Source organism: Danaus plexippus (assembly GCF_018135715.1).
Source record: "Danaus plexippus chromosome 9 unlocalized genomic scaffold, MEX_DaPlex mxdp_24, whole genome shotgun sequence".
NCBI lineage: Eukaryota > Metazoa > Arthropoda > Insecta > Lepidoptera > Nymphalidae > Danaus > Danaus plexippus.
This window is the reverse complement of record NW_026869847.1, coordinates 2,362,470-2,379,807: the sequence shown is the minus strand read 5'-3', so window position 1 is coordinate 2,379,807 and position 17,338 is coordinate 2,362,470. Positions and strand designations below refer to the sequence as shown.

Here is a 17,338-nt window from a genome sequence, read left to right as displayed (position 1 = left end):
TACTTAAATTTCAACCCGTCTAATCCAACTAGTGTTACAAGCGGCGTCATCCGTGTCGTACTAATTGTAATTTACTTTAATGTTTAGAATTATATTTATGACATAATGATTAATTATAATACTAAACCCGAATTTTTTAATGGCAACATTTAAGTATCAACTTTTATTTGAAAACTATAACCACTGGCTTCAGCCATTTTGTAGGACATTATTGCTAGTAACGCTGAACATTAAAAGAGAAATCTGAAACTACCTCAAACACTGGCGCCAAGCTGAATATCAAAAATACAAAGTGTATAATTTGTTATTATGTAATGAATAGTCTGATGTTGAATTTCATTAGCGCCACAAAAAAGATGAAATAAAATCACATGTTATAGTAAACTTTTATTTAAACCCAAATAAAATAATTTTAAGCTCACATTGAATAAGCCGACCTAAACTTAACAACCAGACCGTACATCTCTCACTAAATTCAGACTGTAACACATATACTTGACACATTTCATTACAATACAAACTAAAAACCAGAGGAACAATACCAGTTCCATACAGAGTACATTACTTATGACAATCTAAATTAAAGTCTATGGATATAAATATCACAAAAAGGTATCGGGAGATCATACTAAATAAGGCAATACCTTAAGCATCTCTAAAATATAAAAGCTACATAAGTATCCATTAAATCTTAATCAGATTTCAAAGACGCCATTTTTGGAGCCTTATTAACAAAACTTAGGACCGTGTTTAAAATGCCACGGTGCTGAATGCCCGGCCATAGAAGTACTATGGCTGAGAATATGTAGAGGAGAAACACATTGTTTATGGAGGCAGCCATCCAAGTTGAAACACTCAACATAGAAATGGAAATCAGATAATACTGCAACAAAATGAAATAAACATGAAGAATTAGTAAAGAAATATATTTGTGTTATGTGTTTTAAATGTTATACTCACCATTGGAGGACTAGTCTCTCTTAGAGCATAAAAAGATTTTATGTTACTTATAATTTTGTTATAAGTAATAACAATACTTCTGCAAATGTCTTCATACATTTTTTCATTTTGCCCCGTCCATGAGCCAGGATTACAAATAGTATTGCACATAATAGGGACGATGAAATCAATAAAATTCAATATCAAGCCAACAACAGATATAGTGGCCAGGATACTCAGGTCCATTAGCGAAATTGTGAGAAACAAAATTGAAAGGAACGCTAGAATAGCACAGGGATGCCACTGCTGTTCCCATATTAACACGGATTTTAAAGGGAGAAGGGCCATACGCCAACTTTCTAAAAAGCGTTTTACCCTTTTGACTTGCTGTTCCTGTAATAACGCATAAGAATAATTAATTTAGCATACATCAATAGAAATTGCATATTTCAGCAGATTGATATAAACTACGACATCAAACTAAAAAATATACACAACCTGAATAATATCTGCCATTTTAATTATGTTAATTTAGTTGTAAAATGAATCCTTGATAATTAAACGGATTACAATCAGACAATGAAATATGTAACCGCCCGACCATCAAAATATCTTTTGAAAACTCTGTCTGTGGTCAATGCGGAACTTAAACGAACAAACTTTTTTTAATGTTGCAACACTTTAGGTAAAATATTAATCAGTAGTCTTGTTCTGCAGTTTGGTAATTTTTGCAGATTTCGATCCCGTATTAATTTAAAATATATTTTTTTATATTTGCGTAGAGTGTCTAAAAATATTGGTATAAAACTACCTTCTTAAATTCTTTCATTTCTGCCAGCTATTTTAGTAATTAAGAGTAATACATATTAAATTTTATCATTTTTAAAATTACATATATAGTAAGTATTACATACATACAGTAATAAAATCCTATAAGTATATAACATATATAGGAATATTTATGTATTCACTTTTTTTGTGACATTTATTTAATTTGTCTATAAAAAATATGTTGCACTGTTCGTTAAATGTTGTATAGCACTAAAAATAATGTGAAGAGAGGAGTTTTCTTTTTCAGTAAAATAAATGGGAAGTTGGGAATTTGGAAATATTTTAAGATAGTGGTGAATGAAATTATAATTGAACAAAAAACACACGATCTTTTATTAAATTTCTACCATTGTACTAAATAATAGACTGCATATGACTAAAGTTGTAGTTAATATGAAACACATGCGTATTTTTATATAACTTTAGGCTTTAATGGATGAAATTATGTATGTTATGAAATTAACAACATTTTTATAGAAGTGTATTTTAAAAGATTCATAAATGTAAAAAAGTAAAACAAAGTAATTATGATATAGATTTATTTAAAAGGTTTAAAATTAATAGATATTTCATTATTACACCCATCTTCTTTAAGAGTTCACCCTTCGGAAATATCTCTTGCCTGGTTTCTTAGCCTTATCATGAGTAAGTGTCTGAAATAGAAATTGAATGATTTTGTTGGATAACAGATATGTTGTTTTCAAATAAATTTAAAAGTAAGTTATTTAAAGTAACAAAACTAACGATAACGCATCCTTCATCACTGAATAAGTAGTGTCGGCCACATTTATCTCCAGTTTCAGGTATTACAGACTCGGTAATAAGCTCGTTGTCGTTTATAAGTTTTGAGGTACTCTGTAAAAGTTAAAGTTTTAATAAATAACTTCATTGAAATATATTATATTGATAGTGGATAGGTACATTTTAACTTTCCAATGTATTAAAAAGTTGGTGACATGGAATTTCGTTCTAGATGTTTCTATAGCAATTTTTTTTTACCCATTTTTTCTGTTACAAAGACATAGTATATTAATATAATAAAAGCTATATAATAATCTCACTTTGATAACAGTGCTTGGCATTTGCTCGTCATACTCTTCACCTATTTTAAATTTGGTTTCATTTGTTCTCATCACAGATGAAGTTTTAATAGTAATATAATCTCCATCCACAGATATTTCCATTAATGGTGAAGACATTGACATCATTTTTCGTCCTATATATGGAACTCCTGAAAATAAAGAGTATATTATTTATACTGTATTACACAAACTCACACATGTGCATAGGATATTTTTATAAATATGTAATATATTATATTCATACTGACCAACAGCTGTAAAATATTCTTCAATGTCCTCGTTTTTGTAATGTTGATATTTTCCGGCGATTGATGGCATTGTAAAGTTTTTTTTTAAATTTATTTACGCACAAGTGTTCTCGGTGATTATGCTCTTAAAAATCGGTTTCAGACTGCAATTATTATACATATTACTTATCTTTCAGCCCGCACTCACGTATATAGATTACAATAAGTTAATTGTGAGCGAGCTTATCTTCCGTGGTTCAGTACTTTTGAGATATATGCAAACAGTAATTTTGCTGCTTAAAGTTGGGTACTTTAATATATTTAAAAAATATAAACTTAATAGAAACATCAAAATAATTGTCATATATCATCTTAAATAGGTCTTTGATATCTTCTATTAGATTTAGATGTGGAACTCTAAAAACATGTTAAGCGCGTCGTTGATAAATTATGTTTATTTTATCAAGATCCCTAATTAATAATCGGCTAATCTAGTAGTTGTTCTCATCCACACAATTGTTAACATAATGGCCTTTAATGCCCGCAAATGTTAATTTTTTAGTACTATTACTTTTATATATATATGCCTTTGTCTTTGTAATTATTACTTTTTTCGATACGTGACTAAGATAATGTTTATATCCTCCAAATTAAATCCTTAATCATGAATAACTTTTATTACCTAGCTAACGATAAGTCATGAGGGTGACGAATGTGTCTCTAACTTGATTACTTACTCGTCATTGTACAGCTTGATCATCGATGTAGTGTTGTTATATGAAAAAATATCAGCGATATACTCTGTGTTTCTTAAGAAAGGTGCACTTATTTTATAATACTACTTTAAAAACACTCAAAAGATAAGTATTTGAATTTATATTAAATTTAACTAAATTGCATATAAAACATTTATGTATTTTATTGCGTTGTTTTAATCTGTTCTGGGAGTTATATTAAAATATTTTGATTTTAAAAAGCTTAGATTATGACTATTATTAATTTATATTTTATTTAAAATATTAAAATATATATTCATATAAATAAATAACATCAGGTAGTGTCTATGGTTATCTTTGAAAGTACTGGGCGCGACTTCTCCAATCTGTAGTCGATGCCGGTCTATTTGTTACTATTGTATAGAGTGTGACGTATGTTCGTTGTAGAGATATGAATTTGTTTTGACTCATTTAAAATTTTACTTTTTAGTATACAACGATACGATTTTTTTAAGTATAAGTGATGTTAAAGACCAACTAGGCTTAAATATTCATTTTGTTAAGAAATTAGTGAACACAGTGAACCAATAGCACGCATAATATTTTTGTTATTCTCTATATCAATAAGTTTAATTTTTCTTATTTTTTATACAAAATAAAAATTTATATAAAATGGGTGATAAGGATGATTATTTGACTGCGTATCGAGTTTTTTTTGAAAAATTCGCTGCTACCGTAGATCCTAAGGACCAATTACCTGTTAATATTGCTGGGTACACAATTACACAGTCAGAGTTGCCGGGAGAAGTTTTATACTGGACTGCCGAATACTTGTCGGAAATGTGAGTAGAAAATAATGATCAACTTTTATTATAAATAGTGTTAAATAATAAAAACATTTTAATAGCCATAATTGCATTGCTTTATGAAAAATGAGGATAGAAGAAGTGTCCTAGTTTTAAAAGTATTGTTCTAAACTATTAAACAGTTTCTAGACTGTGTCATTTAATACCTTTATTCTAATCTTATAAATATTTTACTAACTCTATCTTTTACATTTTAGCAATTGATTGTTTGACAAACCGGCCATTCCCAAAAACTTAGTTTCAAGTTAAAAGCTATTATAGATGATATAACTTATATCTTAAGTTTTTCTGTAAAATATAAAAATATCTTAAGATGTCGAGCAAATAATCTTAATAGATTCTTATTGAATAATTATTATTTGAATATTAAATACTTTATGTTAAATGTACATGTAGATAGGAAATGAGCTCCAAAATTAGAATTTGTATGGTATGCCATTATTCTGTCCATTTTATTTCTATCTACCCTTATATGTTTATGGGTATAAGAATTAAAAAAAAAACATGTAACAATAATATTTTAAATCTGGTAACATAAAAATATATTTTAAATTAATATTATATGCACTGATGATTGGAATACTTAAAGATATAAAAGAAAAATTTAAATATATGTGAGTTAAAAATGATAATTATACACTATTATATTATTTTACAAAAGAATAACTTATTAAATAAAAAATATGTATATTTTTTTATTAAAGTCAAAGATTTTTTTTTATGGAGAATAAAATCGTAATATTTTTATTGTATTGCATTGGATATTTTTGAGAGCTCCAAACTTGTTTGTCAACTTATCGACTTTCACCTTTCATGTTATTTCTTTTTAAATCCCCAACTTATTAAAAAATAAAATCCTTGTCTATATTAGTCCTGTTTTTCCGAATGTTATACAAGTATTTTAATTTAATAAATATAATAATATGTTGAATCTAGGCTGGTATAGTTGCTAATTGACTCGATTTGGTGCTTCATATTGTTATCCTTATTTCTTGGTTGTGGTAACAAATTTTTTTGGTGAGAAAAATGTAGTCTTGGAGGACATATGGAGGACTTACGACCATATTTGCAGTAAATGACATATTATGAAGAAAACGCTTCCTATACTTTTAAAGCTGTAGCATTACACTAATAACAGACATTGTAACATATAAATATATATATAATTTGTTATATTGTACTATCTTTAAGATTTTTATTTTATTGTTGAGGGTAGTTGTATGTTTGAATAACTTACGATTCCATTATTTATATACGGAAATGCATGTGTAGAGATTAGACTTTAAATTTATTTTACTAATAAGTCTGTTTGGAATATTAGAAAAGTATTGGCTGTTCGTAGCTATAAAAGGATAACTTTGTTTACAAATTGCTCTCTTGTACAATACTAGATGTAAATAATACTACGATTTTCGGATATACAACGCGTAATTTATCATTTTATTCAACATTGTAGATGTTTTAAATGAAAGTTGTGTATAACACACACACATCACACATACACAATCGCACATATATGAACACAATCTGAGTTTGTTCAGTGACTGCTTCGCCGTGAAAAAATTTTTACGTAAAACGCTTAAAATCATAATAGATATTATTTAATCAGTTACACGCTAAGTAGAGTGAAAAGATTTTGCGATTGTTTATGTTGTAATTCAATGAAATTTCTAAAAACCGTTACCGTACTTTACATAGTACGTATTACGAAATGGTTACAATTTGATTCGATTATTTGAAAGCGGATACTTTTATTCTACGTTTCTATATAATTTCTTATATCATATATATAAAAAAAATATATTGTTGTTTCGCTTTTACGATGAGTTGAATAGTAAGAATGCGATGATTCACCGGACAACCTCTTGTATAACAATAAGTATATAAAAAAATACAATTTTATATAAAAAGTTTTGTTATGGCTTGTTCTATTTTATATTTGTGTGTATTGTAATGCCTAGCCTATATGAGTCAGTCAGTGTTTATCTTATCACCTCATTGTAGACTCTCACTGAAATTACGAACGCGAACAATGAAACATACACTTAAATATCAGCGTAATATTATATCTAAACCACCGACATGTACTGTGAGAAAAACTGTCTGTGTGTCGGCTTACATAGTATTTTCAGAGAAATAAATCCGAGATCATATGTAGTTAATAAACAGAAACTTTTTAAACATGTTTTGGTACTGATGCACGGTCCTAAATTCCGTAAAATTTAGACAAAATAGGTAGTTGGTTTTGTTAAAATATTCACTCATATATCTTAATGGTAATTTCTGAATTTTATTCCTTAGTAAATAATAACGTTTCTTAACCATTGATACATGAGTCGACATAATTTATACGGAATTTATATTGGCAGTTGCAATGCGTTTTTTTTGTGTAACAAATTTATATTTAGACGTGAAGAAATTGGCAATCAAATTAGAGCTGAACGAAATATTGCAGATTGCACTCGGCGAATACAGAATATGTCATATCAAATTCGCGAGAAATTATTTAAAAAACTTGAAGGTTTAATATAAATAATATTTTCCAACCGCCAATTCTCTTCTCAATTGTTTGTTATGATATTTGCTGTATATCCTCATTATTTTTATTTATTTTAAAGTGGATGAGTAATAAAAAAAGATTATCAAATAACAGGCTCCCGAATGTTGACCTTCCCACTGAAATGAAATGCATTTTATCAAATTAGGATAATATATTCGTATGCGCGTACAGGTCCGAAAGAGGTCAAGTTGATTAATAAGTTGTATTACGGAGTATGTATTTCAAAATGTCTTGATCATCAACTTTGAGTGGGACAGGGATGTGAGTTATGGCGCTATGAAGAAGGAAAGATGGAATAGATTATTGTCCAAATTACGTAGAAAGACCAATTGGTTTGTCTGAAGTGTAATAAAAGTTACTCAGTAGAATTTTCTAAATTAAATCTAATATTATTCTCAGTTATGAATCGTAATTGTATATAGAATATTGATGTGTATGTGTGTGTACACATTTACTTAATAATATTTAAAAAAAAACATACTCGATAACAATAGAACAGCTGAAAAATAGTAAACAAAATCATATGCACTGTTGGTATAACGTTCGACACGGTCCATGTTAGGGACGGAATACACAGATCACTGACCTTTTTATGTATCGTACAGACAGACGTATGCGTCCGCATTTTATTTTGTTACAATTCCGTTCAACGAATATAAGGAACTGACATGTGCTTTTGATGTTAATGTACCTTAAAATTTGTACAAGATTAAATAGGAAGCTACTACGAATGTATATCGGTATAAATGTATAATACAATAGAATTATATGAATTAGGATATAACAACAAAACCGGCGACGTTTATCCTCCATCGCGGAAAATTAATGGGCCGGAAGATGACGGTAAATAACGTCGAAGCCTAGACACGGCTGTATAAAACAATATTATCTGTGAAACATAATAATGTCTGGAAAAAATGAGAATACATTTACATATTATTATTGTAGTTATTGTTAGCTTTTATTGCATAGTGAGTGATATCAATTATCAAGGGACTGAGACTAGAGATTTTGTTGTTTTTGGTCAATTGATCAATTTGATAATCTCGAAGTGAAAAAAATTATAGTCTTTTTGGCTTTAATGCATAATGATTATACTAATTATTTTATACAATATAAGTTTTCTGATGTCCAAAGTACTGAACGGATTGCTTTTTTTTTTACCAAGATAACATGGATCTTAACTAAATTCCTAATAATAAAATTAAAGAAGTAAAACCTTGTTTATTACAATATTTTAAAAAGATTACGATTAACACGAATTTGTAAGTTAGTTCTTTTGTGTTTGAGCTTGAATATCAATTTGTAAGCTCAAAAAAAAACAAAGATCGCAAGCAACCAATCAAGTTATACTATTTTTTTTATTCCAAGTTCAATCCTGAAAAAAGCCAACTCAAAGCACTGACTCTTGACTGTTATATGTGATATTTATTAAAATTTTAATTTAAGTAAAAAATAATTTATAAACAATTTTATTTTGAGGACCTACGAAGACAAAACGACAGGAGCAAATTTTGTTTTGTTTATTTTAGGAGCAATTTAATATACGCAGCTTTTGTGTTGGTTTTAGGTTTCTTAAATCCTATAAACCGGTTCCTTGTTTACTCCTTTTTGGTTATTTTTCATTCACGCTTTTAAAGCGGGTAATTTGTAGGAAGGTAGTTTGCAATTTTACCTTTTATACTTTTGTTAACATGTTTTATTATGTACAAAATATTTTAAATCTGGAGACGAAGGAAGCTGTAAAGAAACTGTGAATATATAACTTAAAGAACGAATTTAAATATTCCATTATTAGTGCAACTCCAAAAAATTTGGTACGTTGTTTTGTGAATAAACCAGACCATGTTTAATATAGTATGTAGTATTAAAACTACAAAGTAATCCTAAGCCTTTACACAGTTCAGTACTATTAAATGTAATGGCTGACGTGAGTCTACCCTGCGATCCTATTATAATAGTAACTATGGAGCAAATCAAGCTTTATTATGGGATAGACCAAAATAGATTTTTACTAACATATCAAACATACCGTTCTTTGTAAATCTGAGAAAAAAATATCAAATTGTTGTTTATTTTTAATCACAAACGCAAAAAGAGGGATATTATAAATTTGTGTGAGTGTGTATATGTCTGTGTGTGGCATCATAGTTCCCAAACGGATTGACAAATTTTTTGACGGTTTTTTTCATTTGATAGCCAGTTTTCTTGGGGTGGATTTTTAATATCAGTCCAGCAGTGTGAGTTTAACTTTTTGCGAAATAATGGAAGGTGTTTTTGCGTATCGTAACTCGATAAAATGCCACAAACGTGCGAGCATTGTCGTTAAATGATTATCAATACGTAGTAGTTCTTTAAAATTTAATAAAATAGATTTTTATGAATCACATTCTTGATAATTTTAACGTACTTTAGTTGTTGTAAAGTTACGAATATTTTTATACAACCTAGCCTTCACTTTTTCACAGACATTTGTTTTACCTTTAATAAAATCATAACAAATATTTATTAAAAATTTCTTCGTTTGTTTATATATTGTACTTCTGCTACGGAAAAAATTGCGAGTTAGTTATATTTTTCACGAATACAACACTTAGGCGAGTGAAATGCCATCGATATTCGATCTCTTGTTCACCTCATTAACATAATTAATTAAAGGCTTTGTATTTTTTATATGTAAATTATTTTCTTGCATTGCTTTGTTTTTACTACTAAGACTTTAAAGTATAATTAATAATTTAAGAGTTATAATCGAATCGGAATCATGAGGAGGACATAATTACGTTCGTTGAACTGTTTTCATTGTTTTTTACTCTGATAGTTTTTTAGTCTTTCTAATCAAATTAAGAAAATATTTTTATAAAACATTGTCATAATGGAAACAGGTTAGTAAGACTGCTTTGTACGGATATATCTTGCAGCGATGGAAAAGTTTTGAATATTGTGAAAACAACTCACTATGCAAGTATTATAAAGGAAAAAAGAGAATACGAGTCTCTGGATATGTTGTTGCCAAAGTCTTGAAACTAGCAACGACCTATAGATTCTTCTTTGCTGTCCTTTGTCCTTCTTTCTTTGGTTGAATCATTTTCTATATTTACAATATTTTTACAAATATCAAACTATTTCCTTCAATAAAATCGTAATAACATTCGTCCTAAAAATATGAATTATATCCATTTCTTCTTTCAAACCGGTTACAATGATCATCTCTTAGAGTGTGTAGATTATAAAAGGTCTAAGGTTTTCGGAACCATATCCCACCTTGTGGTTACTTCCTTTTTCGTGATTAAAATTGCCTAGAAAGCCGAAGCTGTAATTCCTATCAGATAATTTATTGTTTTTGCTTTCAGAGTACCAAAATATTCAAATAAAACAATGGTTCTCAGATTGTACCTTGCCGGTTCACTATTTTACAATTGTAATTTTTGCCGACCTTTCGACTACTATGCGACTCCAGTGATCACGGGCGGACGAGATAAAGTGTGCTCTGTGATGAGGAAATGAGTGTATCGCAATAGCTTAGTATAATCCGAAAATCAGCTTTATTTTAATGTGTACTTAAAGTCTTTAATATCTAAAATAACCCTAGTCTTTTGAATTATTAATTGTTAAATAAAAGTAATATTTTCTTATTACTACGCCCTTCTTATTATTTTGGACTACATACTCCCGATCTTTTATTTAAATAAATACTTGCAAAGTCTTACAAAGAAAAATATTAATTGTTATTTTAGGAAGTATGTTTAGTGTTTTCACATTATTTACAAACATCTTTGAACCACAGGACCTGGAGTAGTTTATCATTTTGTGACGTCATTACATACATTAGCCGTTTTCCCGCTTTATTATAGTGACAACTGCAGGAAATTATTAAAATCTGAAATTTTATTTCTTAATGTTTCCCACTTCGATCTTATAATAAAAAAAACAATGGTAAATTGAGTAATGAATGTCATTATTTTGGGTTGTAAGATTTAAGCTATGAAACGTGATCCAATAGGTCGATGTCCGATACAAACAGCATCTCGTCGATGAAATAATACAAGTTGGACATCACACAGCATCACGGCAACCTTGAACCCGAGGTCAAACGCATTGATACACGGCCAATACAAAACAATCAACTTCAATACATTGCGTGTTCGTACGCATGTCGCTAATGAATGAATATATCTATTCTTGATTTTTTTGCTTCCAGAAATTGCCCTCCCACATTGATGACGACGCTCCGGAGGATAGTATTGGACGAGGTGTTAATAGCGGCGAAGAAAAATCCAGATGAATACGGTTATGACGCAGACAAGTGCGGTAAGTAATCGTGTCATAGGTTTAAGGTTTTAGTCGATTATCATACATTCCAGGGGTCTGACACCTTTAACAAGAATTTAGATTCAACATGAGGGTTTTGTATTGTGATAGCTTGACATGAGCTACACATAACTCCAGTTTCCAAAGAGATTTTTAAGATAACTAGTTTTATTGCTATTGACGACCGCTTTACCTGACTTTATTTTCGATATCATACAAATTTTTAAAGCAACAAAATATTAGAAAATAAAGATGAAAAACATGCGACGTCTTAAAAAAATATGTCCCACCCAATTATCATATCGGTCTTATAATTTATGGCGAACACATCCTGAGCCTAAATTTACTTTAAGATATAAAAGGTTATAGAATATTTTGCTCGTATTAATTAATTAATTAACCTAAGTTTTAATAAAAAATACAAAACACAACGTGCAGTGCTTCTTGTAACTTCTAAGGTCGTAAAAACTGTAATGAGTATGCGCTAATTTTACTCTGAAAGCGTAATATCGTCCGGGTTTACATAAGTACGTTGTTTCATCTTAGCACCATGACTTTTATGTAAAACTCATTAAAACATGCAATAATTATGTGCGTATTATATGTTTTTATAAAAGTCATAAATACTCTTTAAAACTTTCTAAAATAAATCATGTCCGTATGCTTAGTACAAGATTGCATCGTGAGATTAATTACGAAGCGTTTAACGTTTGTCATTCAATTACGTACGTTAATAATGAGAATAACTGCTAACTCTCCGTATGTAGTGTGACTATTTTAACTCTGGTTAAGCATAATGATCGCAGAGTTGCATATTATGTTCATAGTTCACACATTGGATTAATTCGGATGACGTCACAATGTTACCATTCTATCGTAAGAAGAACATTTGCATTGTGTTAAAGGATGATAACTTTATTGGCAAAATTGAATTTCTATTCCGATGGCAAGACTAAAAGAAGAGGAAACATTTATCTTGCGTTCGCAGCTGATAGTTACCGTGATTGTTATAAGGAGATCTTTTTCATTGAGCACGTTTGCAGCGGAAATTTACCTTCACGGTTATCGTGAAAATTTAATCAATTTCAATGTCATCTAAATGTAGCCCATGCTACATTGATATGAGTTATTTTAACGTTTCATCATCATTAAATCCTTATTGAAGTTTTTTGTGGAAGACTTCACACCATACATCCACGCACCCACACCCAATATCTATAAATTTTAAAGGTTACAATATTATGATGATAAATTCAAAACTCAATGCAATTGATATACTCGTATAGCAAAAAAGATTGCAGTGCGAATAGTTGGTTAATATTCGACGGAAAGTATTTTGTTCTTCGTCTTTATTTACAATAAATACTCTCAACATATAAGAAATACAATAAGAGTGTTATATTTAATAAGTTCCTATATCTAAAACAAAGGCTCCGCGCTGTCTATGTCAATATATCGGATAGCTCGAGTGCCATTCTATCCTGTTTCCTGTTGGCAACGATTCTGCATATTAATATAGTCCACGTGAACAGGTTGGTTTACCGGTTTCCATGCTGCCATATGACCTCCGATGGAACAGGACCGGTTACATTTATAGCTAACATTTAGTTACACAATCATATTATGCTAAAATATTTACGGTTTAAACTTTTCTGTCTGACTTGTTCCGTAAGATATGTTGGCTAGGAAGAAATGCTCTGTCTGAATCTTCCTAGCTTGTTGGATTCATTATACATATACATACCTATATAGATTTTATAGGGTTTTTTATCGCCGATTCGTTTAATGAAAATGCTGTTGCCAAATCAATAAACGATTATAGATTCGTGGTGTGAACGCTAAGCCTGTATACGGCCGTGTTATCTGCGTCTGCAATTCCATTGTATTCTAATAGGTTTATCGCTTATCGTGTTCCAGAATACGAAGCCCTGCGCCTGATGCAGGCCGTTACGTCCAAGGTCAACGATGTCTGTCTGAGGTATTTGGACAACTCCAGGTTGGATACGTTACCGCCACCTCCTCCGCTGTCACAGCGCGGTCACCGCAGCGCCTCATCAGCTGTCAAGAACTTGAGGAGAGTCATGGAAGATAGGCACGTTGAGATCAGCAACCTGGAGGCCTTGTTCGGAATAGAGGTTGTTGAATATTTACCCAACTATAAAGAAAGAAGTAGCTAGTTTGTTCCCATTAATAATTATTTTTCAGAGAGTATATCGTGATTTGAATGATTATATATGAATTGATGTAAATATGTCTCTTTTATTAACTAACTTTTGTAACATGGTAAAGAAATGTTAAAAAGAAATTAACCATTACAGAATAGATTTCAAGTCTTTTTTAATGAGCCATGTCCTATTCATTACCTAAACATATTATATATATATATTTGTGTTACCATAAAAAAATTAATAAATATTTATTTGAACAGAATATTTTTTCTAATTATTTGAAAGAATCTTTTTAATAGTGATGTTCAATATCGCCGGTTTTTTTTTAAATAGAAATAAATATTAGAACAAATTAATAAAACACTACATTTTTAATTCTTAATACGGAGATCTAAAAAGATCTTAAAGGCAGAGTCGCTCGCTCCCTCTTAAAGTCTATAGTTTCTTAATAACCAAATAAAAGTCTCTTGGGCTGTTGTTTTTAAATTTATTTTATCCATCTTCATCAGACCACAGAGCCGACTGGTTTCTACGCGGTGTACGACGGCCACGCGGGTTCCGCCGCGGCCACGTACTGCGCCGCACACCTTCACCAGTACCTGGTGGAGAGCCCGTACTTCAGGAGGGATCTACAGAAAGCATTATACGACGCCTTCGTCAGAACCGACGCTGAGTTTGTGAGGAAAAGCCATCAAAAGGTGACGATCGAATCAAAATATTTTATTAAATCTAAATATTTCAATTACCGAAGAATAAAATATACTATAAGATTCCAATATTATGGCAACATCGTAGTTGATAAGTAAATTTATTTTTTCTATTTCCTATTATTAAAACTGTTATTAATTATAGCCTATTTTTTTTTTCATTATAACTCAAAACGAAACATCTACGTCTGTGTCTGTAAGAATTTATATGTCTACATGTCTTATTTATACAAATAAGATATTTAAATTATCATAAAAAAAAATGTGGACATTATATACAAAGATACTTTTATACCTGTGTTTGGCCCTTATTTTATATGAATATAAATTTATACCTAGTCGAGTATGGGCACTAATGTATGAGTTCTCTACGTACATTTATATACATGTATGTGTGTAACTAACTGTATGGCGCGTGTGTGTGCGTGCAGCGTGCGGCCGGCGGCAGTACGGCGGTGGTGGTGTGCGTGCGCGGCGGCCGGCTGGCGGCTGCCTGGGCGGGGGACTCGCTGGCGCTGCTCGTCAAGAGGATGGGACTCATGCAGCTCGTCAACCCTCACAAGCCGGACAGACCTGTTAGTATAGAAAAATTAAAAAAAAAAACAGTATTCTATTTGCATTTTGTGTAATATGATGATGATTATTTTGGTATTTAAAAAGCTTTTAACTGAAAACTCTTAGAATGTTTATTGATATAGGACATGAAAATAGCGGCTTATGACTCTTCTTGGTTATTGAGGAATATAAATGATTATGGGAAGCCCGTAAAAGAGAAATATCAGGCTATAAATTTAGATTTTAAGAAATAAATAATTAATGAAATCATTCAGAAGCCCTTTATATGTTGGAAGCTGAACTAAATGACATTTAAATCACTGATGCAGGACCATCTGCTGTCATATAAGTAACGGCAGCTCTCTCCAGAGCCAGTCAATTTACACCTGTAATGCGACATGCGATAGATGAACGACAAAAATTTATTCAATAAAAAATTTACTCGATTAAGAATAAAATACGATTAGGCATGATAACCAATAAACTTTGTTTGGAAATGTGTCAATTTAATTCAATTTAAATAATTATAATATAAATGTTATTTTAGTACATATGACTGTATATGTGATATGTGTGTCTTTATGTCAGGATGAAAGGGTGCGGATCCAGTCGTCTGGTGGTGTTGTGATGCACATGGGCACTTGGAGGGTCAACGGACAGCTCGCTGTCTCCAGGGCTATAGGTGAGTACACCATCAGATACCAATATGGCTATATAGGAAATATATAGAGAACATACAATTTAAGAACAGCTAGTTTTGTTTTTTTTCAATTCAATTTTGTTGTACAAACAGTATAGTGTTGGCTATCCATCCCAATAATTGATAGTAGTATGTGAGAAGTAGTGACACAACAACACGGTGACACCGTAAGCGCGTTCTGCTGGCATCCAGAGCGGTGCGACAGAAAATTAAGAGATCGTTGGCGGTAGATGATAAATAACAGGACCGACTGACAGAGACACACCTCGGCTGCCCGTGATCACGGTTGCTGAAAAGTAACCGAAAGGTCGGGAGTACTACATACTCCATACATACATTAACAGAAATAGATCACGCGTAGTATGTCCGAAAAATATTAGTTTTATTTAAATACCTACAGAGTATTTTGAAAATAGAATTTTAATTTTGCATTGAAATTACTTATTCACAAACTTTTTTTACCCCAACACATTCTTTACGAGCCTTACCTTAGCAGAAAGATAATGAAGTCAAAAAGCAGCGAGATTATTTTAACAAACGAAAAAAAGGACAACAAATAAAAAAATAGCAATTAATATTAATGTTGATATATTTACTTGTCTAAAATTGCGTTATAGATCACTAAATTTGTGTAGAACTTCGTTATATATATATATATATATATATATATATATATATATATAGACTTTCATTTGTGCATTAAAAACTAATGAGTTAAAATAACCGTAAAAAGGGACCGGTTACGGATAAAGATCCCAGCAACCGGATATCCGGCACTTCATTAGTTAGAAGCATCCAGCAAAATGGATCTCTAAGAACAGGTTTCGCTTGATTTAATCTCGTATAATAAAAGGTTCATTACTCAGTGTCATTCATTACGTCAAATTTAAGTGTGACAAATTTTTCGCAAAAACAAACACTCTGATAACTCAGCTGCGGTTGAATGTACTATTGAAATATTTTTCCTCCTTTATGTATAACTAATAATATATTAATTAATATTGTAACGTATTTTTCATATTTTTTTTAATCTGACATATAAATAATATAATGAAAGCGACATTACTCCACAGGAACGAGTGTGGTTTTTGGCTGGGTCAATTGTACGAATTGTTTACAGTCACGTAACACATTCTATAGAGCGGTTGTTGAGTTTTTCCGGCGTTTTAATAAAATATCCTTGATGTATAAGGACGCCTCAATGACCACAGATGATACATATGACCACAGATGACATATAAGTAACTATTCTAACAGTCTCTGTTTTGACTATTATTAGGAACATTTTTGAATACTTAAACTTAATATTAATAAAAGAGCATATTAATGGTACTTATTTCAAATCATATGTACATTTGTATGTGAATACAAAAATATATGTATTTGTAGCGAGGATCCCTGTTTGAAAGACATATTAACTCAGTTTCTTTAATATAACGCAAGTAATTCCTTGTATTTATAACATTTATATTACTATAGAATTATTTATTTGAAATGTTCTTAAATTCTTTAAAACAACATTATTTAGTAAAGATTTTGTAATGATTAATCAGCAAAGTGAATTATGTGTGTGTAGAAGAAAAAATTAAAAGTTGATTTTGTTTTTTTAATAATATCATTGGCGAATTAAAGAATTAAATAACTTTTTGTGTGTAATTGTGTCATTTTTTAAGTGT

The 17,338-nt window shown here is 30.4% G+C and overlaps 3 protein-coding genes across 4 annotated transcripts in view; 1 reads left to right on the top strand and 2 right to left on the bottom strand.

Moving 5' to 3' along the window:
• Positions 1 to 374: 374 nt before the first annotated feature.
• Positions 375 to 1,597, bottom strand: LOC116767719 (ADP-ribosylation factor-like protein 6-interacting protein 1). The gene is made up of 3 exons (XM_032658174.2): positions 1,438 to 1,597; positions 961 to 1,332; positions 375 to 883 (listed from the first exon to the last, which is right to left on the bottom strand). Exons 1-3 carry the CDS (start codon positions 1,453 to 1,455, stop codon positions 692 to 694), a joined length of 582 nt encoding a protein of 193 aa, XP_032514065.1. The 5' UTR covers positions 1,456 to 1,597; the 3' UTR covers positions 375 to 691.
• Positions 1,598 to 2,295: 698 nt separating this feature from the next.
• LOC116767423 (fatty acid-binding protein-like) lies at positions 2,296 to 3,940 on the bottom strand. 2 transcript variants are annotated; one of them, XM_061527230.1, is made up of 5 exons: positions 3,817 to 3,940; positions 3,101 to 3,243; positions 2,832 to 3,001; positions 2,515 to 2,625; positions 2,296 to 2,423 (listed from the first exon to the last, which is right to left on the bottom strand). In XM_061527230.1, the coding sequence occupies exons 2-5, from the start codon at positions 3,168 to 3,170 to the stop codon at positions 2,361 to 2,363; spliced, it is 414 nt and encodes a 137-aa protein (XP_061383214.1). In that variant the 5' UTR covers positions 3,171 to 3,243; positions 3,817 to 3,940; the 3' UTR covers positions 2,296 to 2,360. The 2 variants fall into 2 exon arrangements, with proteins under 2 accessions (XP_061383214.1, XP_032513627.1); XM_032657736.2 differs by having other exon boundaries at positions 3,762 to 3,831.
• A 293-nt stretch (positions 3,941 to 4,233) lies between these two features.
• Positions 4,234 to 17,338, top strand: part of LOC116767261 (titin-like) — a 57,313-nt gene continuing 44,208 nt past the window's right edge. The window contains 6 exon segments of the mRNA XM_032657518.2: positions 4,234 to 4,637; positions 11,423 to 11,532; positions 13,450 to 13,667; positions 14,210 to 14,398; positions 14,839 to 14,982; positions 15,551 to 15,644. Of these exon segments, the coding sequence (XP_032513409.2) occupies positions 4,468 to 4,637; positions 11,423 to 11,532; positions 13,450 to 13,667; positions 14,210 to 14,398; positions 14,839 to 14,982; positions 15,551 to 15,644 (925 nt within the window). The 5' untranslated portion in view covers positions 4,234 to 4,467.